We start from the raw sequence: 25,790 nt of genomic DNA, 5'->3' as shown, positions 1-25,790 counted from the left end.
GAGAGGCTACTGCCCTGACGGTGGCTGATAGTAGAGTGGAAAGAAAAGAAATTTAAACTCATGATTACAGTATAGTCAGTAAGTGTACAATAGGAGCAGGCACAGAGGAGCACAGAGGAGAGGCCCAGAGGCACTGAGCCCTGGCTTCGGAGAACTAAGGGTGGATTCACAGAAGGAAGTGATGCCTGAGCAGCATCTTGCTGGACAAGGATAGCCAGGGAGAGAGGGCAGTGGCTGTCAGGCCCTGGAGCTAATACAAGAGCAGGAGGCAGGCAGGAGAGTGCCTGGGCTTCTGGGAACTGTAAGGCATCCCGTAGGGCTGCAGCCTGTGGGGGGCGGGCAGCCAGTTGAAAGGAGTCCTCGAGGCCAGGTCGTGGGAGGTTGTGTACAGGCTGTGCTGAAGACTGAGTTCCTCCTGAAGCAGCGGGAAGTCACGGCAGGGTTGTCAAGGAGATTAGCATTATGGAACCTTCCCTTTAGCAGTACAGGCAGACACTTTAGGAGGCAGAGGCAGTAATCTGGGCTAGAAACTAAGCCTCAGCTAAGAGAGCAATGGGGAAAATGCTGAGAAAGAGCCAGAATCAAAGAATATCAAGGAGATGGATGGAAAGAACTTGGAGGGGCTGTGGGATGGGGCTTGAAGGAGGAGTCGGGATGGCCCAAGTCGGGATTCCTGGCTTGGACAACTAGGTGGATGATGGTAGCATTCTCTGAGCGGGTGGAATATGATGAACAGCAGTTGGAGCATACAGAATTTATAGTGCCCATAAGACACTGTCGGAACCCTAAGAGTGATTGAGAATGTTGACCGAGGGTTCAAGGAAGAGACCTGGACTCAAGAGTTATTTGGACTCTGGCCGGTTTGGCTCAGTGGGATAGAGTGTCAGCCCGTAGACCAAAGGGTCCTGGGTTTGATTCAGGACAAGGGCATGTACCTTGGTTGTGGGAGGCAATCAGTCGATGTGTCTCTCTCACATCGATGTTTCTCTCTCCCTGTCTCTCTCCCTCCCTTCACTCTCTCTAAAAATCAATGGGAAAATATCCTTGAGTGAAGATTAACAAAACAAACCAAAAAAAGAGTTATTTGGGAGTTATTACAGGAGGCTGCAGTTGAGCCCATTAGTGATGGAAGAGATTATTCAGAAGGAGCGAGAAGAATACAGAAGACCATGAGGAACATGAATATGTAAGAGGCGGCCGAGAAAAGAGAGCCTAGCCTGCCAAAGAGACCCAGAGGTGTTCAGAGAGGTAGGGCAAAGCCAGGGATGTCAGGAAAGGAGAACCAGGTGTGTACGGAATGCTTGCCCACGCTTACTATCAAGTCTGCCACCCACAGAAGAAAGGGCAGATGACAAGTGGCCCAAATGCCCAGGCCACCTGGGTGTGCCTCCAACAAGTTTCTCTGGACATAAACCTCTATGGAGGTCTCATTCCAGAACACCTGGTAATACAAGCTTCTTGTTGCTTAACTGAGAACATTACCTCCCCTCACAGAATCAGGCTTCCATTTGTAAAGAGCATGAGGAAAGGGTTTGGGGGTAGGCAGATGACAGAGTTGGCCATGTGGAGTAGCCAAGGGAAGGGGGACTGTCAGGGAAGGAGGACTGGTCATTATCAGCCCAGTACCCTGCTGTGTGCAGGGTACTCCCAGATCAGTGCTTCAGAGACGTCCAGGAAGATAAGGAATGAAACTGTGTTGCCAAAGCAACAGGGAGTCTGCCTGTGAACCTGGAGGTGGTTTAGGGGGAGGCCAGATTGCTGTGCGTGTCCAAAAGAGAATGGGGGGGGGGGGGAGTGGAGACAGGGAGGGGACACTAGTCTTTGGAGGATTTGACCCTGAGTGTGAGGAGTGAGCCAGGGTTGCAGCCAGAGGGCAACGTCGGGGTGAAGGAGGTGTCAGGAGGAAGGGCCTCAGGAAGGGGTTGACAGGCTCATGTTCTCAAGGTGAAGTGTCAGATGAGAGCAAGAGGGTGACAATCCAGGTACAATGATACATGGTGGAGAGCGGGCTCTAGACAGGTATGTGTTGTAGAAAAGGAGAAGTGAGAATGGGAAACGGTGCTCATGAGTTCTCCGATGGAAAAGGCAGCAAGTGAAGGGACCATTCTTCCTTCTCTGAAGCAGGAGGCAAGACGTAGAGATTGTCAGGTAGGAACTTAGGGAAATAAGCAAATAAGGCCTAAAACAGCAGTGCTGACAGACTGGCTAAGAGCCCCACTGTGGATGCAGACAGCCCGTGCACTCACATCCTGGTCTGCCACTCACTAGCCATGTCAATGTGGGCAAGTTATGCAACCTCTCTGTGCCTTCATTTTCTCATCTATAAAATGAGGATAATAACAGAACCTGTTACGTGGAGTTATTGGGAGAATTAAATGAGTTAATTCGTGTAGAACTTACAACAGTGCCTAGCACAAAGAAGTGCTCCATAAGCCATAATTACCATTAAAAAATGAGGGCAAATGCAGTCTGGGGTCACGTAAACACCCAGGTGTAAGTGGTTGACGGAGGGTTACGAAAGCACAGCCAGGAATGCACTATTTTCCTCCCGGATGGAAGGAATCGAGGATGTCCTCAGAGAGCAGACACAGGGTCACAGAGAGGCCGGTTCACGTTGAACAAACACTGTGGGCACAGGCCGGGGCCGTCGAGAACCCTCCATGCTGTGGAGGAGTGTGCTCTCCTGGGGCTTGAGAGGGGCACGAGGGCAGCCACAGTGTGCAGAAGTCAGAAGTCTCCTCCCCTCAGTGAGGGAGGATGGGCGAGCTCCTGCAGGGGAGCAGTGAGCTGGGCAGGGCGGTGAATGCTCTGTGCTCCGAGTCTCCTCCGTAGGACGGGAAGATGGGAAGCAGAGCAGCGAGGGATCTGCTGTGTCTCACAGTGCTCTTGCCAGTGAGGGTAGCTGATGATGATGATCATGATGGTGATGCTAAATCTATGGAGTGTATGCCAGGGACACTGTAAAGACTCTACATATTGCTCACTCCTCACAACTACCCTGTGAGAGGGGTCCTGTTATTTTCACCATTTCTCAGATGAGCAACAAGGACACACAGATTAAGTGACTTGAGGAGGCCACACAGCTGGTGAAGCAGGGAGGTCTGACTGTGGAGCCAGCCGGTGACCACCACATTGTCACCTCCTCTCCCATAGGGCGAGGCTCAGAGGAGAGGGAGACAGATAGAGGGGTGATGATCTCAGCAAAGCCTGTGGCATATTTTCTGTCTTAGTCAAGGAGAGTTTGGCTGTCAGGATAGATCGCCTGCAAAGAGCTCCAGTGAATGGTGGATGTGCCTCAGTTTTCTCACCTGTAAAATGAGCCTAATAACAGAAACCTGTTACTTGGAGTTATTGGGAGAATAACTGTCAAAGACTCGCCATTATTCCCTGTGCCTGTGTTCTGGCTTCTCTTGTAAGCGCCTCTACAACAGGCGTCATCTGATTGATTGTTGTTCCCCGAAGCGCCGTCCACAGAGGAGTGCTGGAACAGACACTCAGTGAGTGAACGCCCTTCTGGGTGAGAATATGCCGTAAGTCAGGTTCTCAACCTGTGGGTTGCGATTCCTTTGGGGGTTGAACGACCCTTTCACAGGGGTCGCCTAAGACCATTGGAAAACACATATATAATTACCTATTGTTTTTGTGATTAATCACTATGCTTTAATTATGTTTAATTTGTAACAATGAAAATACATCCTGCATATCAGATATTTACATTACGATTCATAACAGTAGCAAAATTACAGTTATGAAGTAGCAATGGAAAATCATTTTATGGTTGGGGGTCACCACAACATGAGGAACTGTATTAAAGGGTCACGGCATTAGGAAGGTTGAGAACCACTGCCGTAAGCAGTCATCTCATTACTGTTTTCGCTCTATCCAGCAGCCCTCCCAGAACTCAGTTGCCAGCGAGGGCGTATGGCTAGATCCACAGGGCTGGAAGTTGTCAGGCAGTAGTACCATCTCTGTTTATCTGGAAACACACTGTACGCATTATCTAGGGGCTTTGTGCATCTTCCTGCCCTCTGAAAAATTCTTACAGTTCTTAGAGTTACTCTTCTGTGACTCCACCTGACATGGCAAGTCCAAGGCCCAGCGCCTCCGGACCCACCCAGTCCCTGTGTGCAGACAAGTTCTCAAGTGGATAATCGGTGCTGTAGGCTGGGTCACTTGTCCCTCCTCAGTTCATTTCGAGGCTGAGATGGGTGTGGTGAGGGGCAACGCCTGGGCAGGGAGACAGCTGCTGTTCCAGTGCCCATGTCCTCCGTGGTTAGTGAAGCTGGAGATCTTGGCTGTAACCCCTTCTTCCCTCAGACCCAGTCAGAGTCCAGGTTCTGAGGACTCCCTCCTCTCAGTGTCCAGCTTGATCTTGGTGACCAGGTTCTCAGCACCATGAGCCCTGCAGCAGCGGCTATTCTCCCCATAGAGCCGGTCTTCCCTTCCTGTTTCATCTTGTCTCCTGTGAAGACTCTTATTGGTCTACACTCCCTAGTTCGTCATATCCATAGTTGGCTCCCAGGCCATTGAGCCTGGGACCGATCACTGTCTCCAACTTGATTTCCCATATTGAGTGAGAATACTCTTCCTCTCCCACCAGGTGTGCCTTTCCCAGTCACACCAGTCACTTCCTCCTACCATCCTGGTCCTCCCTTCACCCTGACATCTCACCCACCCCGTAGGCCTCCTTGCTCTAGACCTCGTCACTGCCCTCTCCTCTGAATGACCCCTTTGAGTCCTGATTCTCCCATTAAATTGCTAGTTTGTTGAAAGCAGCTCTCTGCTGGGTATTTCTCAAATCTGTACAGAGCCAAGCACATATTAAACACTTGGGTAACTTAATAACAGTGATTAATCACTGACTTATGATCTCTTGGCCTTAGTTTTTTAAAAACTTTTAAAATTTGTTTTGAATTTTTTAGAACATTCCATGTAAGCCCTCTGACTAGGATAAGTGAATACTTGTTAGAGGCAAAGCCAAGCAAAAGGTATTAACTCCTAATCCTGTTAAAGACTTTCCCATTATTCCCTGTGCCTGTCTTCTGACTTCTCTTTTAAGCACCAGGAGCAAAACCTAATAGATTTTGGTTATTTACATCTGAGTCTAAACATTGTTCTACCAGTCATTGACTGGCTTTAATTTGTGTATGGTTTACATAACTATTATTGTGATAATTGGATAGTTCCTGAGGCATGTGCTCTTGGCAGGAAAAAAAAAGAGGAAAATAGCTGAGCAATATAATGTGGACAGAGAGCATAATCTGGTAAATTGAAAAAAATAAAAAATTTTACAGTGTAGTAAAAATATCATATTGTGAAGGCTACATGATGTCAAATGTCTGGCAGAATCTGGGGAAGAAAAAAAAATTAAGCATTAAATAGAGGCAGAGTTCCACTTTGTGAGATCTTAGTGAGTATCCTCGATGTCCCTGGGAAGGGATGGAAAAGTAATTGTGTTTATTAGGTCTTCATGGATTCTCTCCCACATGCCCAATGGAAGGCCATGTCCCATGACCGTGTGTGTGTGTGTGTGTGTGTGTGTGTGTTTTCTCTGCTGACTCAGCTTTCTTCCACCACCTTCCAACACCACCACCAAATACACTCCAACACATGCTATGATTTTGTGCATTGTTTTAATTTAAATTTTTTATTGTTTAAAGTATTACATGAGTTTCCTTTTTCCCCCATTGACCTCTCCCCCGCCACCCCTGCCCCCAAGCACAAGCCCTCACCCCCCTACTATCTGTGTCCATTGGTTTTGCTCATATGCATGCATTCAAGTCCTTTGGTTGATCTCTTACCTCCTCTTCCCCCGCCTTCCCTCATAGGTGGTACAGTCTGTTCGATGCTTCTTTATCTCTGGATCTATTTTTGTTCATCAGTTTATGTTGTTCATTAAATTCCACAAATGAGTGAGATCATGTGATACTTATCTTTCTCTGACTGGCTTAGCATAATTCTCTCCAGGTCCACCCATGCCGTTGCAAATGGTAAGAGTTCCTTCTTTTTGATAGCAGCGTAGTATTCCATTGTGTAGATGTACCACAGTTTTCTAATCCACTCGTCTGCTGATGGGCACTTAGCTATTGTAAATTGTGCTGCTATGAACATAGGGGTGCACATATCCTTTCTGATTGGTGTTTCTGATTTCTTGGGATACATTCCTAGAAGTGAGATTACTGGGTCAAATGGGGATTCCATTTTTAATTGACTTTGTCCATTTAACATGAAAATCAGGGCAGGAGAAGATTACATGATAACGGTGTTTTCAGGAAAGGCGGTGAGTTACATTGGACTGAACACAGCGTGTCCCTCCTAGTTGTTTACACGGCTGCTTTCTTCTGTCTGATGTTTGCAGGGAAGGCTTGGTTTGAAAAGACTTAGGAATTCTTTCAGCACAACGTTTGTTGGGAAAATGAATTACAAGTAGTTCATTTCATGCTGTGCCCTTTGCCATTGCCGTATATAGCTATTCTGTTTATTCACTCTGCGAGAAACATTCTGCAGGTTGATGAATGTGCTTTATAAGAGAATATAAGAGCTCTGCAATTTGTTTTGATTCATAGCTAGCAGGTGCCATCATTTGGAATTGGTTTGGGCAGTAGCTTGGTTATATAGATATTAGATACATGAAATGAAACATTTGTAAATTAATTTCATCAGTAAGAATAGAGGAGCTTTACATTGACTGCAAGAGCACCGTAGTTCTCTTTTTATAGCTTCTGAGCAAACAAATGTGTAACTGACCATGTGTCTGAACGTATGTGTGTATAGGTGTCCTCCGCCGAGCAAATACTTAACGTGAGGATTTTCTGCATTTCATTGAGAGTCTCTGCAGGTATTTTAAGGAAATAAATCTAAGCCTATGCTTTTTTAACACAACGGAAATGTTTTCTGGTCTGAAAAATATAGGCATTTTACTTTGGAAACTACGTCAAGGATGTCTTCCCTTTGGTTTATTTTTGCTGCTTCTATTTCAGCCTTGGAAAATAAGCCATCCCATTTTCAAGCCTTAGATTTTTCCTGCTGTTCTGTGCTGGACCCTGGGAGGACTGCAAAATCCTCACTCCCCGGCAAACTGTTCACAAGGCTGCTGCTTTCCTAAGAATGGCTTTCCAGGTTTTCACGAATCCATGTACATTTTCACAAACATGTTTTTATTTAGGCAGAGGATGGGACAGGGACTTATGATCATAGATGGAATGTGCAATCCAGAGTATGTAATCTCTTAAGTAGCATCCTAAACCTTGGGCTGCCTCTGGGTAAATCCTTGCAGGGCAAGAGCCATGATCTCAGGGCACACCATGAAAACATGTGCAAGACTCCTGCATGCCGCTGGGTCTCTTTCAGCAAGCAGCCAGGCAATGGCCCTCATCCTCTCATCTCAACCTGGTTTCCTGGAAAGTCCTGCTCAGTGTCCCTCATAAGTAAAGTTTTCCATGACTCCCACTGGCTGACTTGGGCAGTTTCTCCTCCAAGAACCCAGAGTATAACACATGTCAGGTTGTATTGTAGCTGTCTCCACATCTGTCCCCTGTTGACGTGACTTTTTATTCTCAATAACAGTTTATATTCAGTGTTATTTTGTGTTAGTTTCAGGTGTACAGCATCGTGGCTAGACAATCATTTACAAAATGTTCTCCCCAGTATTTCCAGTACCCACTTGGCACCATCCATAGTTATTACAATATTATTGCCTGGGGTGATGAACACAATACAATATATAGATGACGTATTATAGAACTGTACACAAATAAAACCTATATAATTTTATTAACTAATGTCACCCTCATGCATTTAATTAAAAATAACAATATTATTGACTATATTCCCTAGGCTGTACTTTATATCCTGTGACTATTCTGTAACTACCCATTCATACTTCTTAATCCCTTTGATATGACTTCTTTGAAGACTAGGATCTGTTTTGCCTTTATGGCTCCAGGACCATTGCCTGACATGTAATGCTCAATACGTGTTTGTTGAATGAATGAAAGAGTGAATGAATTTGCTGGCAGATAATGAAAATGAACTCAGGAGAGCATAATTTAGCCATATTTGATTCACATTCAGCTCTGACCAAGGCCAAATCATTTTTTAATTGCTTAATTGCTTTCTTTATTGGGAAATGTTCTAGGAAACGTTGCCATGTGTAGCCTGAATGGCATGAACATTTGAATATGGCTATCTTGTGGACGATCAATTCCCGGAGGGCAAGTTGCACTCACAATTATCAAATAATTAATGAGTCTCCTCCTCATTTCAAGGAGGATCTGAGGTGAGACTCTACCCAAGAACCTTGGCAATGGCACCAAACCAGAAGCATTGCCTAATGGAGTCAGCAAAATTCATGGTAGGAGAGAAGTGGATGAGAGGCCAAGGTCACAGAGTAGGTAGCAGAGTTAGACATAAAGCCCAAACCTTCAGAGGCCCATTCCAGTGTTCTTCCCGTGAGTGCTGGTTGCTCTGCTTCATCGGTGTTTAATGAAGTGTTGTTGTTTTTTATGGGAAGACCAGCAAGGACTCATGGCTAGCGTCCCTCAGCTCTTGCATCTACAGGTTGGCCTACTTACTTGGGCAATTAGGTAATTAGCCATTGCCCTCTCATTTGGCCTTGCATGAGGAGCAGACTCATCTGTGGCAAATTAAAAATACTAACTTCTATGGCACTAGCTGGCAAGGAATTCGAGGTTAAAAGGGTTGCTGCTGAGCAACTCAAATATGGCCCCCAGGTACAATATATCTAAAAGTTTTGGTAACTGTCGAGTTTTTAAAATCTCCCCCTACCATCTTGTAAATTCAGAAATGCCCCCTAGGTTGAGACTCACTGATGTAGAACACGTTTTGCAGGAAATAGTTATGTGAATTAATATGGTTGGCTAACCTTTCAATTGCATTTACGAATTGAAAAAATGCACTGCAGTATTTATTAGACAATCTTTCAGTTGTTTTGTCAGATAACTAGGAGAGAGTGTGTGGTACGGGGAAAGAGTCAGACTATGCTCAGATCTCAACCTTGCCACCTCCGACTTGACCCCAGGCAGATTATCCCAAGGCATAGCCTCACCCCTACACTTAATGAAGAGGCTGCAGTACACCCTAGCTACTTTGTAGTGATCTATTTAAGCTCTCCGAAAATCCCCAGTCACAAAAATAGAAATGTTTGCACCAGCTCCTAACGTACCTCCCAATCCACATTTCCTTTGAGGCTCATGTTTCTCATGTATATCATTTAGCTCATATCTGCTTTTCTACTTTCATTACAGTCTTATATCTCATTCTATGGCTCATCGTTGGCCTGTTGGTCCTCAGAGCCATTCCTTACTCTTCTTCTGTTCTGTATCGCAGGGCAGTCACCCCTTATAGGATGCATTTCTCAGGCTCCCGTGTCAGACGGAAGCCATGGGGTAGAGAGGGTGAAGGAGAATCCAGGTGTTGTCCCCACTCTCTCTGTCTTGGGTGGTGTCTCCAACAATGACTGTCTTCTCCATGCCTCCAAACATACCCCTTCTTCTGTAGCCTTAACTTCCACCAGTCAACCCTCTCCAAGATGTTCTGGACCCAAGAGATACCTTCAGCTTTTTCTTTCTTTCTCAATTACAGTGGACATTCAATATTATTTTATCAGCCCCTCCTCTTGGTGTGCCTCTAGATCAGCCGTGGGCAAACTATGGCCCGCGGGCCGGATCCGGCCCGTTTGAAATGAATAAAACTAAAAAAAAAAAAGACCGTACCCTTTTATGTAATGATGTTTACTTGGAATTTATATTAGTTCACACAAACACTCCATCCATGCTTTTGTTCTGGCCCTCCGGTCCAGTTTAAGAACCCATTGTGGCCCTCGAGTCAAAAAGTTTGCCCACCCCTGCTCTAGATAGTGGCTTCCTGCTGATGTTAACCTCTGAATTGCATCACCATCTCTTGCTTAGCTTTTCAGCTCACCCGTCACTTTTATAACTAATTCCATGTATTAAATTCCCTCTAACACACCCAGAATGGTGTCTGTTATCCCTACTGGACCCTGACACCACTTTTGAAGTGACAAAACATCTTTATTGCCTTTACTGGTCAGAGTAGCTTAGATGATCCCACGCCTATGAAGCATGCTGAAAATACTAATTTCCCAAGACCCACCACGCAGAGGTGGTGATTTAGTTGTTTTTGGTGCATGGCCCAGCATTGGTATAGAAAACAGCAAAGCCAGGCTGGGTGCTGGGAGATCCCCTCTGTTCACTTGCCAACTAAGGGCTTCACTTCTACAAACTAGCCTCACAGCAAGAGCCTTGGCAAAATTTAAAATGTCTACATCTCATGGATACTATAGGACAGTCCATTATAAGTGTCAAAACAGCACAAGCTAAAATGGAACAATGTCAAGGGATCACTTGCAGAATTAAATGAGATCATGTATTTGATAGCATCTCACACATAGTTGTTACTTAATAAATGATAGTATCTCCCCTTCCCTCAAATATAATGAAAGCATAGAAATGTAGAAAGTTAGGAAATACTGTTCATTATTTCTTTCTGAAGCTAACAGAATCCAGATACTAAATACCAGAAAGAATAGATAAGTAATAAAATATTTTTAAAAATTCCTTTCTTGGCATATATTAATGTTAGCTGAGCTGGTGTCTCAACAGTCTAACCTTATGACACCATAAGTTGGCTCTCTTTAATGTTAAAAATAATTTAAGAAAATAAGTTCATACTGGGAGTCTCGTGTTAGGTTACATAGAAATACATTTCCCAAGGAGACCTGAGTCTTATGGTTATGCCCTTACTTGGCCACTAGGATTTCTGCATTCCAGGCACTTGCCAGAGACTATAACTCTCAGTGTTCTCCCACCCAACTCTTATCAAAAGTTGGTTATGAGAAAAAATATCCATGAAAGACTGCCTGAAGGCTATGAATTCTATTCATTTCTCATCTAGATTGCCTAAATATTATTTGTGGCTTAAGTCAACTCATCAGATCTCTATGCAATAACTTCTTTTCAGTTTCCCTTTACAGGGCAGTATTAATGGAAAAAAAGACATATATCCTTATGGAATTTTTTAACTGTTAAAAGGGAATTTTTTTCATAGGTTTTTAGACAGAGAAAACCAGTACGTTACCAATGCAGGAACATCAGACTAGCTTGAAACTACTCATCTGTAAGCTAAGAAGCAAAAAGACAGCAATACCATATTAATAGAGAGATAAAAGGAAAGGACTGTGAGCCAAGAATCCTGTACTGGCCAAGAGATCTAGTTATATATGAGAGAAAAAAGAAAGACATTGTACTAACATTGCACATGGACATGGAGTGACTCAGAGTGGACCACCCATGTGCTGGACCATCCATGTTCTAAGGAAACTATTGAGAAGTGTTCCAACCAAATGAAAATTGAATCAGAACAAAGGTGTCAGCGTAGGGGAAGATGAAGAGCCAAAGAAACAATGATGAGCAAAGAACCTTATAAAACTGATGGTCAAATGGTGGTAATGTGACTGTGAACTATAAATTGTTCATTAAGATTTCTTGAAACAGCAGAGTCATGTCAACTCAGAGGAGCTATTTCGAAGTTTGGAGAGGAGCAGCCAGTGAGAGTAAAAATATTTTAATTATTTTCTCTTGTGAACAAGAAGAGCGAAGGGATGGCAGGGGTTGGGCTCCCTGGACGCAAGCACTGGGATAGATTTTTGAGTGCAAATGTTTATTAGGGGTTAACACCTATATTTTGAGTTGACTGTGTCCCCGAAATGAAATGTTCAAGTCCTAATCCCCCACCTGTGAAACATGACTTTATTTGGAAATAGTCTTTGTAGATGTAATCAAGTTAGGATGAGGTCATTAAGGTGGGTCCTAATCTCATATGACTGATGTCCTTGTACGAAAAGGAGAAAGTCATTTGAAGACAGACACACCAGGAGAACTTAGTGTGACAACAGAAACAAAGATAGGAGTAACATCGCCACAAGCTAAGGAATGCCACCAACAGAAGCTAGAAAGAGGCAAAGAAGGATTCTATGCAGAGGTTGAGGAGGAACATGGTTTTGGACTTCCAGCCTCAGAACTGTGAGGGAGTAACTGTCATTTTTTTAAGCCGTAGAGTTTGGAGGCTAATGAGCTTAAACCTGTGAAAGGAGGAGGCAGGAAGCATGGCTGGGCAAGCAGAGGGAGAAGGCAAACTCTGTGCAGGACCCACACATCGGGGGCCCGCTTGGTGGGGAGCTGCCCCATCATGCAGTCACAGCATGTGGGCTGCCCCAGGGAGGCTGCGACCTAGGTGAGGTGGCTCTCAGCAGAGGCAGACCCTGAAGGAGCTGAGAGCTGGAGGTGTCTGCGGGCCTTGTCCTCAGCAGTGAGCACCCTCCCCTCCTGGAAGGGCGATCTGGGTGGCGAGTCCTCCTGTCTACGGCTGTAAGCCGAGGGGAAAATGTCTGGGTTGTGGGGATGCCAGTCATTTTATTTAATATAAAAATATATAGTTTTTTTAATGATTCAAAAACAGATAACGGAGCAAGTATTTTAGAATACAATTTTTTAATTACTAGGAAGAAAATAGAATTATAAATTGATTAATCCAGTAAAGAAAAGGAATGAATAAAAATAAATGCAGTAACAATAAATGTCGTTAATAGTAAACATATTATTGAAGCAAACCAAATACATTCTTATCACAATAGGTGTGAATTTGTTGAAGTGCCCTTTAAAATGACAAAGACTTTTAGATTGGCAGTAATAAAACAAAAATCCAGTTTTAAGGTATTTGTAAGGAATACGCCTAAAACAAAATGACAGCTGAACAGTTGATGATAAAGAAATGGATATGCCAAGCATATACAAATAAAGGGAAAGCAAAAGTGAGGATATTAGCATCAACTAAATGGAACCCAAGACCAAAATTATAAAATGAGAAAAGATACTTCTAAGGATAAAGAGTGCAATTCATAAGGAGACTATAATATGCCTACCCTTAGTTATGTAAATTTTAGGCATAGTTATGTAAATTTTAAGGCAAAAACCAAAACGTAGAAATACAGGAGCTTAGGATAAAACCATAAATATATTAGAGAATTTTAATGTATTCTTCCATAATTTAACAAAGTATACAATGATATAGAGTGGTAATAATATTGTTTTTGTACCCGATAAATAGAAAATGTGCATTTTTCTCCTTATATCAGTGGAACATTTATAAAAAGTCTATTTTTATGGCCATAGGAAAAAACTTAATGAATTTGGGGAGGAAAAAATTGTTTTATTCATTTTGTTTTGTGATCCCAGTGGTAAAGCAAGAAATGGACAATGAAAGGATAATAATTAAACTGTAAATATTTGAAATTATTAAACTCTTTTTTAGATGATTTCTTGATCAAATTAGAGATCAAATCCAAAATGACAGATTATCTGGAAGTTGATCAAACAGAACATTTCACATAAAAATTTATAGGGAAACTAGAGGCCCAATGCACAAAATTCATGCACTAATAGGGTCCCTAGGCCTGGTCGGCAATCAGGGCTGATCTGTGGGGCAACCGGCGGGGTGATTGGGGGCCCCCCACTCAAACCCGCCTTGGCTGGCCTGGCGCCGCCCTCTCGCCGGCCCCGCCCCCCACCGTCGCAGGTCACCTCCCTCTAGGGGGCAACCTTCAGGGCGATGGGGGGGGGGGCCTGCTGGCACCCATCTTGGCCAGCCCCGCCCCCTGCCGCTGCCACCACAGGTTGCCTCCCTCTGGGGCCTGTAGACTGGGGGCAGCTCCTGTGTTGAGCATCTGCCCCCCGGTGGTCAGTGCACGTCAAGCAACCGGTTGTTCTGCCAGTTGTTTGCCGTTCAGTCAATTTGCATATTAGGCTTTTATTATATAGGATGGTTAATACAGTCAGACGTACTTTCTAACTTAAATGCTTTGGGTACTATACTTTTGAAAGAATGACAAAGAAACTAAGTACTGCATCTAAAAATTTATAAAATAAGCCAAAAGAAAGAAGATAATATTGACAGTAAAAGCTAAATTAATGGAAATGGCCACAAAACAAATAAAGAAAATCTGACTTTCATTAAAAATATATACATTATATACATAACATTAAGAATATGTATATACAATGCATACAATACAAATATATATAATACACACACACACACACACATCAGAAATAATGGAAAATACATTACTTAGATCCCAAAAGGATTAAAAGAATTCAGTAAGAAAATGTTATGCACAACTTTATATAAGACAAGTTTTAAAATTTCAAGAAAATTGATTGTTTTCTAAAAAATGAGTAAATTACTAAAAGTCAATCCAAAGAGAGGTTATAAATTCCAAGAAATTAATAACTGTAAAAAAAATCTGAGTGCATATAAAAAGAGAAAGCCTTCCAACTTTATGAAAAGCACTAATTCCTAATACTAAAGCCTGATGAAGATGAGACAACAATCATTTAATTTCAATCATGAAAATGCCCTTTTTAAAATGGTAGCAAATTAAATCCTAGTTAGTGTCTATTCTAGAAATACAAGGATGATTTTGCATTATGAAATCTCTGAGTGTTACATATTGACACAACAGAATAAAGAACATTGTATGATCAGTATATCAACTGATGCAGAAAACGCATTTGATATAATTTAATAGACATTCCTAATAAACATGAAGGTAAATTAGAATGTAGCAGAAAGAACCTACTCTGCTACCAAACAAACAAAAGCATCATGTTGGATGGTGACTCCTGCAGGAGTGCAGGATTATGTTATAGATGCCTGGTACTACTACTGTTACTCAACTGCTGTTACTCAGCATTGTTTGAGAAGGTGAGGGAATGCAATAAGAAAAGACATAGGAATAACTATATAAATAGTGCAGGTGATGTGATTGAGATTCCAGTTAAAATCTTTTAAAACCCGGTAAGTGGGCTTGGTAACAGGACTGGGAAGAAAATAGATGAAGCGCAATTGTTGTTCTTCCTTTGAGTTAATAACTGGTTAAAATGGAGAAGTCCTTATTAAAAGAGTGACAAACTAAAATATTTAGGAATGAATTTAGTAAGACATAAGACAAATCCAAAAAGTCAGATGGTAGTAAAAGTTATATATATGTGTATATATACATACATACATATATATATACATATATATATATATATATATATATATATATATATATTTCTTTTGAGTTTTGAATGAGAAAACTCAAAATTCCAAAAAGATGAATTCTAAATTAGTATATAAATTTAATATAACTCCAGTCAGAATCCCAACTTAGAAGGGGTACAGATTGTCAGATCAATCAATATGATTTTAAAGTCCATTTAAAAATATAAATGTGAAAAGTTACTAAACTCAGAAGAGTTTACTATCAAAGTATACTATCATATTGCAGTATGATATTAGCTCAGGAATCAATGAGCAAATCTTTGGGACAGAGTAAAGAGTCCAGAAATAGATTGAAGTATCTAGGAAAAGGTGACATATGTTAAAAGTGACAACCCTTTCTAGTAAGAAAAAGATAGATTGTAAGAAAAAATGATGTTGGGGCAATTAGTTGTCTACCTGGGAGACGATGAGGTTAGGTTCCATTTGGAGTAAAGATCTAATGTTTAAAATGGAAAATATAGGAGAATACATGTATGACATCAGGTTTGGGGGAACTGTCCCAGTAAGATAGTAAATCCACAATCCATATGGGAAAAATTAGCATATTTGACTATGTAAATATTTAAAATGTCTACATGACAAGACAACATAAATAAAGCCAAAAGATTAACAGTAGCTTACAGTTTATATGGCAGAGTTGGTGTTTAATATACTGGGACGTCGTACAAATTGATTGTAAAAGGGAAAAAGATAAACAGCACAGTAGAAAATATGTGAAGGGTGTGCACTGGAAATCTAAATTACCAGGAAACCTGTAAAAAGGATCAGCCCCATTAGCAACAAGGGAATGAAAATTAAAACAACTGAGAAGCCATGATCTGCCCCTGAGGTTGGCAAACGTTTAAAGGTGGCAGCCATCCAGTGCCAATACTATGTCAATAAGCAGGTACTCTCCCCGCACCATTGAACTGATTGCTTCAGCCTTTTTACGGAGAGGAATGTAGCCGTGGACCTTCAAGTAGTTAATGTGTTTATTAAGTTGGATCCAACTTCCAGGACTTTTCCCCACAGAAATGAAAGTACTAGAACTTTAAAGATATTTGAATATGGCTGTTTATTCCTGCTCTGGTTATGGTACCAAACCCGGAGACAGTCTGAATGTTCATCAGGAGGAAGTGGTTGATTGAATGATGGTATATCCATCTTGTGGAATATGTTACAGTTATTTAAAAATGAGACAGACACATAGATTTGAAAAAAAGATTCAAACATATTGGTAAGAGTAAGAAGAAAGAAGTGTGTGTGTGTGTGTGTGTGTGTGTGTGTGTGTGTGTGTGTACAAGCATAGGGAAGTTTTTGAAAGGGATATACAACAAACTGTTAATATAGGTTATCTCAGAGTGGGCAAATACAAGTGGGTCTTTACCATTCTTACTTTATACATCTCTGTGTTTTAAAATCGGTTGCCATGAGTATGTTATCTCCTGTATAAAAACATTATTATACCAAGGGATGTTTGTTGAACTGTTGTTGGAGGTTGTGTCATCTAAATAACACTCATGAAAATCACAGTTGGTGTAGCACAGGGGTAATATTGAAAGCTTGTTCACACTTCACATAGGGTCTCCTACGGGAAGACCCCAGGAGAAATTGTTGCTCTAGCCTCAGTTCCCCCACACCTGTGGTTCACTTGAGCAACTGGTTTGCCTTTATCTTACAGTCATTGGGCATTTAGGTAACTGATCATTTCCTCATTTGCTGTGACCACTCGGAATCTCAGCGTGAAACTGGAGACTGTACTGAGTCACACGGCTTACGTTCTATGCATAGCCCAAACAGCTGGCTTCATCTGGTTCTCCCCACCTTTGTTTTCCCCTCACACACATTCCTTCCTTTAATTTAAGCTTACCTATTGCATTGTATGTATCCCAGTAGCCACCTGTGGTCCTTTTGGAGGGATGAGGTGGAGATATGAAGAAAGTAATGACCAGTGATTTCTATTTTAACAGGAACCTGGGAAGGAAAACAGTCTCAACAATGAACAAGCTGCCCATCACCACCAACAACAGATGACTTGCCATTTCACTTACTAAGGTAAGGAAATATAGTCTCCATTTTTAGTTCATTTTTAATTCATTCCAACTGCCTCATTATAGAGCCCCTACCTCTTTTATTTTATACTTATTTACAAATATTCTAAACCATATATCTAGTTCATGACCTTTAACTTCGACATTATCAAATTTAAAATAAGCAGCAAGCAAATGGCAACAGGAAATTTTGTGAACATCAGTATGCCTAAAGGGGCAGAACCCAGATGCGGTCTCTGCTATTAACTATTGTGTGTGGTTAAATTTTTTAATAGCATTAGTATTTTCCTTATTCTTAAATGTGGCAGTGCTCAGTGCAGAATATGTGGACAGAGAACAGATTGACAGTTGTCAGAAGGGAGAGGGTAGGGGGCTGATGGAAGAGGTGAGGGATTAAGCAAGAAAAATAAAACTCATAGACAACAGTATGCTTATTACCAGAGGGAAATGGCAATGGGGGGAGGTGGAAGAGGGTAAGGGGGGAATAAACGGTGATGGAAAGAGACATAACTGGGGGCGGTGAACACACAGTACAATATACAGATGATGTATTATAGAATTGTACCCCTTAAGCTCTATAATTTTATGAACCAATGTAACCCCAATAAACTCAATTTATAAAAAATAAATATACCATCTATAAAATGAAAACCCAAAGCATTCATAATCACATCATCTGGAGATAATCACCAGTATTTCTATGAATTTTTCTCCTTCCTTTTATGTATACACAGATATATATATATATATATGATTATAATGTTTTTGGAAACAATGTTTTTAATCCATACTTAACCTTGACTTCCATAATTATAAGCGATGCACTTAACTGGTGCAGGAACATAGCAAGTCTAAGAACAAAGAGTGATTAGCACTGTGACCATTTTAATAGCCGCTTGCAGTTACCGGGACATCCTAAGCATCTCGTTTGCCTCTCCAACACGGGTGTTCTGGTTCATAGGTTCGTGTGACCTTCGTTAAGCATCATCCCACAGAAAAAAAAAAAAACCTTTGAATCCAGGTGACATTTCATGACCTCCCTTTATTATTATCATCTGTTTTGTGCTGCTTAATGTAAATTGTTTTTTAAAAAAAACAGAAGTTGATCTGCTTCTCTCCTCCTCTTCCCTACTGTCCAGTCAGGGTGATTTACAAAAGAATAAAACAGAACTTATCATCTGTCCTTCATTCATGCCAATTAGTCAGCTCTTCATTATGGTTGTTTTTTCAAGAGTTCCTCTTGAAGTTTTTTGGTTTTAAAAGCTGCAAAGTCTTAGAAGTGAAGTTACTGAAATGGCATTCTTTTTTTTAAATCTTTATTGTTGAAAGTATTACATATGTCCCCTTTTCCCTATTGACCCTTTCTAGCGGCCCCCCGCCTCCAGGCCACCCCCTTTTGCCACCCCCTCCCCATCCCAGGCCACCACACTATTGTCTGTGTCCATGGGTTATGCATATATGAATACAAGTTCTTCGGTTAATCTCTTCCCACCCACCTCTGCCTTCCCTCAAAGATTCCACAGTCTATTCTGAAATTGCATTCTTTAAGGAAGCGTCCATTCTGTTGGCCCTATTAAATAGTTGAAGGTTAGAGAAAAATCCTACCCTTCTTTATTATCATTACTACAAACTAAATTGGAAACACAAATACACCCTAATATAGAAATGAGCTAAAGATTTGTATAGGCAATTCACTCGCAAAATATAAAGAAAGAAATGAATATGATCAAAAATGTTCATCCTTACAATTAATCATATAAATGCAAAATAAGATGGATATTTTTGCCCAAAGTTAAATTGGCAGTGTTTTGTTTGATTTTAGATGAAAATACCTGATGCTGGTAGAGATATAAAGTAGATATGGCATTTTACCCAGCAGTCATTGTTCTGGGAACCTGTGGCCGCTCTAAGTAGACATGCTGTTGGTATAAAAACAGAGTACAGTTTAATTTTTAATAGAAATATAGGATGCATCCCAAATGTCTATTAATAAATATTGAAATATGATAACATTTTATAATATTGTTATTCAGACATTTGAAATTATTTCTGATTAATATTTAGTGATACAATGGTAAGTGAAAAGGGCAAATACAAAATTGTATATAATATATGATTCCAGTTTTGTTAAAAAAAAAACACACCACACATTTGGAAAAGATCAAATGGTGAAATAACCAAATATTAACAATTATTATTTCTGGGTAGTTGGATTAAAGGTGATAGTTTTGTTTTCTCCTTTATATTTTTCAAATAAAATACATGTTTTGCTTTTCTTAACGATAAACACAAATATTACCTTTAAAATTTGTAAATGATTGAAAAATAATGAATAATCATATTTGATTAAAATAATCAAGGAGCCCTTCTCATATTTTTTTGAAACTTAATTTAATTCCAATTAATTTGCAGATAGGTTGAGAGTAGTTATGCCAGAAAATGAAAATGTGGCACATTCAGTAACAGTTTACATTTTAAAAAATGGTTTAAATCCTACATGGAGATTATTTCTACTGACATAACTGTAGCCTAAAAAGTCTTTTTCATTTATTTTGAACATTATAAGGGGTTAATATTGCCATTTATTCCTAATGAGGCCATACACTGGCATCTTTCAAGGTGTCCTGCACACAATGTGATTGATGGTGTCTGACTCCTCAGTAATGTCATCACCTCTGAAGGGGTCAGCTCTCCTCCCAATTACAAAACACTCAGACCAATGGAATCATGTGTGCCTACATTAATCTAATGGCATCTTCTTATCTTCCTTATCAATTGATTTATTCACTTATTCTATACAAATTTATTAAGCACCTACTAGGTGCCAGGTAAAGTTTGAAGTACATTAGTGAAGAAAACAGATTCAAATTCCTATTTGGGAAGTTTAAATTCTTCAGGAGACAGGCCAAAACAAACAAAACCCACTATAATAAATAAGAAACCTGGATAGTATGTGAGACACAGAAAAATGAAAAGAGAAGGCGAGTTAAGGGGGATCTGGAGTGTGGGGGAAGGGAGGAGCTGAACAGGTTGCAATTTAAAATAGGATGGTCAAGCTAAGCAGCAAACAGGAGTTGGCATTTGAATGAAGACCTGAAGGAGATAAGCAGAGGTTTATGCTTATCTGTTTATGCTTGACTATTCACGCAGAGGGAATAATTAAGGCGGGAACCTTAATGCAGCAGCATTCTGATGTGTTTGAGAAACAACAAAAATATCTGAAGCAGAGGGAGTGAGGGGCAGTAACTCCAAAGAGCTGAGGTCAGAGAAAGAATAGGAAGAGGTCACTTCAAGATCACAAGAGAGCGAGGAAACTCAGGCATTTAGTTCCAATGCAGAGAAGTGGCTGGCCAATTCTTAGGTTTCACACACACTGAGTTTATAACACTGTGTTTATTAAAAGCCCAAGATTTAAAATGTGCTTCCAAGGCTTATGAGAAAGAAGTTTTACCCCTCATTGGTGCATAGAGTGCTCTTCATGCAATTTCATATCTAGGTTCCCTGGTTATGTAGTATCCTTGTTTACACATAAGTAACTGGTGTTAAACATTCAAATGAATTAAAATTTAAATGAAAAAAAAACCGTAATCATTAAGAAGTGAGACAAATACATGTTTAAACATCTGATATCTCCCAAAGGGAAAAAAAAAGATATATTTAAAAGCATTGGAAGAAACCAAAAAGATAGTTATTAGTTTTGAGTATGAAAAATGTAAAACTTCTCTGTCATAATTATAAAACAAATTTAAAGACAGCAGCATGTAAAATATTAATGATGTGCTTGCAAACAGATTAATACTCTTAACACATAAAAATCAATAAGGAAATAAAAATCAACAACTAAAACACTAATACCCTTACTAGATAAATGGACAAAACAATAGAAAACTCAAAGGAAGAAATGCAAAGAGCTAAAAAAAGAAAAAAGATATGCAAACAATGTTAACCTTCTTTAACAATTTTAAAGATGCAGATTAAAATTAGGAGATGCTTTCTTAACCTGTCAAATTGGAAAAGGTAATTAAAATGATAATAGTGATTGCTAAACATGTAATGAAACCAGTTCCCACTCACTGCTACCAGCATAAATGGATATATCTTCTTAGAAATAAATTTAGCATTATGTAGTAAGAATTTTCAATTTAAAAATATATATTATTATTGATTTCAGATAAGAAGAAGGAGAGTGAGAGAGAGAGAGAGAGAGAGAGAGAGAAACATTAATGATAAGAGAGAACCATTGATCAGCCTTCTGCATGCCCCCCATAGGGGATCTAGTCCACAACCTCCTAGTTCATAGGTTGACTCTCAACCACTGAGCCACACCAGCTGAGCAAGAACTTTCAGTTTTTTAATGGCCTAGTATTTCTAGAAATCTAGTCTAAGAAAACATTGAAGTTGAACAAAGACAGAAACATAAAATAATTATTTGCACAGGCAAAATTCTTGGACCGTATCAGCTATCCTTTAATAACACACAATTGTGTTTGCACAGTGATATTTTGCAACTAGAAAAAAAATTATTCTTACAATGAGATTTTTATAATCAAATGGGAAAATGCTTATCACATAAATGTTCAGTGAAAAATGCTGGGTAAGATGGTATTATAATATATTCAGTATGCAAATGAATGGAACAAGAGGTGGCAGCAAATATGCCATAATGGTGCAGTTGCCTAAGGGTAGTAGAATTGAGTCATTTTGTCTTCTGATTCTTACTTTTTGGTACTTTCCAGATATTTGTACAGGAAGCATCTATAACCAGAAGGAAAAATAATTTAAAGTCTTTGTAGAAAGAAACTTTATGGGTTGGACTTCCATAGCATCTTTCCTATGGAGTAAAGTATGCTACTAAAATGATTTAGAAGTAAAGATTTATTTTGGAAAGATTGGGGACCACTGATTTTTCTTCCTTTTCCTTTTTTTAGTATTCTGAGAAATCTCTTCCTTTCTTGGAGATAGCAGCAATAAACAACAAAAATGTACTTAACCAAAATAGATCCTCTCAGTTAGCAATATTATTGGCATATTGTATCTGAGAGTACAGCTGTAAATTCAAATAGGGACTCTTTTCTCTTGCAGATGTCGTCGGCTGGGGACAGTGGAGATGCAGCACCTGGCAAACAAAACGAAGAAAAGACCTATAAAAAGGTGAGCAAGTGTTTGATTTTCTTGCCTCAGTTCAGAAAGAATGTTAATATCGTTAACAGGTTCTTGTATGTAAGTTACTTCCTTCGCTTCTTATTGCTGCTATAACAAGTGCCATACACTTGGTGGCTTAGACAGCACAAATGTATTCTCTCCCAGTTCTGTCCGAGTCTGACTGCGGGGCTGCTTTCCTTTCTGGGGGCTCTAGGGGCTGAACCCATGTTCTTGTCTCTTCCAGCTTTTCTAGGCGGCCTGCATTCCCTGTGTCATGACTCACTTCCAACTTCAAAACAAGCGAAGGCTGGTCTTTCCCAGGCTGTATTACCCTCACACTTTAAAGAGCCCTTGTGATTACACTGAGCCCTCCTGGCTAATCTAGGATCATCCCTTTATTTTAAAGTCAGGTGATTATTCCACCTTAATTTCTTCTGCACCCGTGACTCCTTGTTGCCATGTTACATAACATATTCAAAGTCCCAAGGGTTAGGACACGAACATTTTTGTGGGCCATTTTTCTGCCCACCAGTGACTATGAAATAGAACACTGACACAAGGTAGTCCTTTTAAGACCCTTCTTATTCCTAAGAAGAAGGCCCTTATGGGTGTGCAGTGTTCTATGTTTGGGTGAATCCTTTAATTGACTCACTACTTTCCATCAAAATGTTCAACATTTTCTACCTCTGTATTTGAAAAAATATTTTTAAAGATGAAATTCTCTCCCACCTCTTTCCAAGCCTCTCAGATTTTGTGTTTGCAGCTCACGCCACAAAATCTCCTTCCAGACTTCCCAGGGTACATGACCTTACTGCTCTTTCACTTTGCTAACCCTTGGCTCCTAGCAACCAAGCTAATATCCAGAAACATCACTAGGTAGTCTACGTCCCCAAGCACCACTACTCCTGATTTTAAATTGACTATGCATTTTAGCTTTTTAAAAGTCCTTGTCCTCCTTTCCCCTTGGGAGTAGGAAGCTTATGTATCGAAGGGTTATTATGTCTTAACTTTCCCTTTTACATTTCACTCTTTAACGGATAGCTAGCGAGAAGTTTTGTCATAAAGTACACGAGCCATTTGATCTGTCCGTATGTTCAGGTCATGAAACTAACAGGAACTGGTCGTGTTTCGTGTTCCATTTTCATGTAGGAAAATATGCCCTTTTTCCTGGTATATCTTGTCTTCTGACTTTTCTGCTCAGCCAAACCTAGAAATATAAACAGGGAGGTTGCCATCCTAAGTGATGTTATGCTTAGGGGAGAGTAGGGTGAAGATCCAAGCACTCAGACATCATAACATGTGTTATAAAATGTGTGCTTCTGGCCTAAGCCAACAATACACTATTTATTTTTAGACACCGGTGGAAAACCAAATCCTATCTCCTTTACTCAAGACTTCTTGTAAACTCAGTCAAGCATGAGACCAACACAGAGAAGGCCAATGGCCAGCCTGTCATTGCTTCCCATCACTTTCAGGCAGTTGTCTCATCAAATGCACGATGATTCTTGACTGATTCTGACTTTCGGGAGCTCATTAGTGATGCAAAAGTAATAGAATGTGGCGGTGCCATCCTAGAGTTTGCTAAGCATACCCTGCCTGAGAATTTAGTAAAGTAAGTTTTTAATCATACTAGAGGTATGCTATGATGAGTGTCTCTAAAGGATATTTGACTTGGCAATGTTGGGAAGGTTATGAAGCTAAAAACCAGATCCTAAGAGAGCAAATAATTCCAGTAAGTACGAGAAGATGCAGGAAATTTAAGAAGGCAAAAGAACCCAATGATTTTTTTTTTAATGTGTGATGGCATAGGGATGCTTTTGATGACTTCTAATTTTAAAAGGAATATAAACAATGGAGGAGAAGGTATGCAGTCTCTGTATAAGAAAAGCACCAAAAAGATAGCACAGCACAGCTGGTGTGGCTCTGTGGTTGAGCATGGACCTATGAACCAGGAGGTCACAGTTCGATTCCTGGTCAGGGCACATACCCAAGTTGTGGGCTTGATCCCCAGTAGGGTGCGTGCAGGATCAATGATTCTCTCTCATCATTGATGTTTCTATCTCTGTCTCCCTCTCCCTTCCTCTCTGAAATCAATAAAAATATATATATATATATTTTTTTTTTAAATATATTTTATTGATTTTTTTACAGAGAAGAGGGGAAAGGGATAGAGAGCTAGAAACTTCAACGAGAGAGAAACATCGATCAGCTACCTCCCTGCACACCCCCCACTGGGGATGTGCCCGCAACCAAGGTACATGCCCTTGACGGGAATCGAACCTGGGACCCTTGAGTTCGCAGGCCAGCGCTCTGTCCACTGAGCCAAACCGGTTAGGGCTAAAAATATATTTTTTAAAAATACAGCACAGTGCCTAGGACTTGAGTCCTCAATAAACATGGTGCTGATATGCACAGCAAGAAGGGATCATGTAGAGAAAGTGTTCGTTTACTGGCTGGTAAAAGCCCAGCTGAATTATTCAATTTAACTCTTCTCTGTTAAGCAAAAAGATCCTGAAACTGGTGGTGTTCATGTGAGGGTAGAAGAGGGGATAATAGAGTAACATTCACTATAGCAAATATGTTTGTCCCTAGGCTCAGGTGAGCCATTTCCTAGATGAAAGAACTTGAAGCTAGAATAGGGAAACCACTGAGTGTGAGCTTTGAGAAATCAGAAGAAAGGAAAAATTGTCCAAAGACAGGAGATAAGCAAATATCAACCCTATTTTCTGAATGAGGAAAAGGTACATTCTGGAAACCAGATGTGAGATTGCTCCTCAACATAAATTGAGCAAGAATTAGTAAACATGTACATTCAGAAAAGAAACACGTCTCCCACAAACCTACAGAACTTCATAAAGATATAGTTTATCAACTGGGGAGGGTTGGGGGGCAGGAGGGAGGGGGTTAAGAGATCAACTGAAGGGCTTGTATGCATGCATATGAGCATAACCAATGGACATAAGACACTGGGGGGTAGGGAAAGCCGGGGTATTGTCAAGGGTGGGGGGGAAAACAAAAGGACACATATGTAATACCCTTTGTAATGCTTTAAGCAATAAAAAAAAAAAAAGATATAGTTTATGTCAAATGAACTACATTTGCTATTATGAGCAAGTCATTAAATTAATTGCTGATTAGGAGAATGCTCAGGTTTTATGAATCTTGATTTAAAGGCACCTGGAAGAACCTTATGGCATCCTTTCAGACAAGGTAGAGAAATATGGGTTAGATATTATGATTAGTGTGCTATACCTGATTGGACTAATGTTCCCAAAGAATGGCGGTTTTGCTCCCTATTTTTTAAAATATTTTTTATTGATTTCAGAGAGGAAGGGAGAGGAAGAGAGAGATAGAAACATCAATGATGAAAGAGAATCATTGATCAGCTGCTTCCTGCATGCCCCCTACTAGGGATCGAGCCTGTAACCTGGGTATGTGCCCTTGACCAGAATCAAACCCAGGACCTTTCAGTCC

The 25,790-nt window shown here is 40.4% G+C and overlaps 1 protein-coding gene across 3 annotated transcripts in view; it reads left to right on the top strand.

Moving 5' to 3' along the window:
- PIP5K1B (phosphatidylinositol-4-phosphate 5-kinase type 1 beta) overlaps nt 1-25,790 on the top strand; it is a 284,538-nt gene that overhangs the window by 88,931 nt on the left and 169,817 nt on the right. For all 3 annotated transcript variants that reach the window (XM_070431544.1, XM_070431542.1, XM_070431543.1), the window contains exons 2-3: nt 17,094-17,178; nt 22,257-22,325. In XM_070431544.1, coding sequence (XP_070287645.1) covers nt 22,257-22,325 — 69 coding nt within the window. In that variant the 5' untranslated portion in view covers nt 17,094-17,178. The remainder of the gene's footprint in view (nt 1-17,093; nt 17,179-22,256; nt 22,326-25,790) is intronic.

Source organism: Myotis yumanensis, unplaced genomic scaffold, assembly GCF_028538775.1.
Source record: "Myotis yumanensis isolate MYYU_CA2020_CCGP unplaced genomic scaffold, mMyoYum1.0.hap1 SCAF_12, whole genome shotgun sequence".
In the NCBI taxonomy this organism is placed as follows: Eukaryota; Metazoa; Chordata; class Mammalia; order Chiroptera; family Vespertilionidae; genus Myotis; species Myotis yumanensis.
This window is presented reverse-complemented; position numbering and strand designations above follow the sequence as displayed.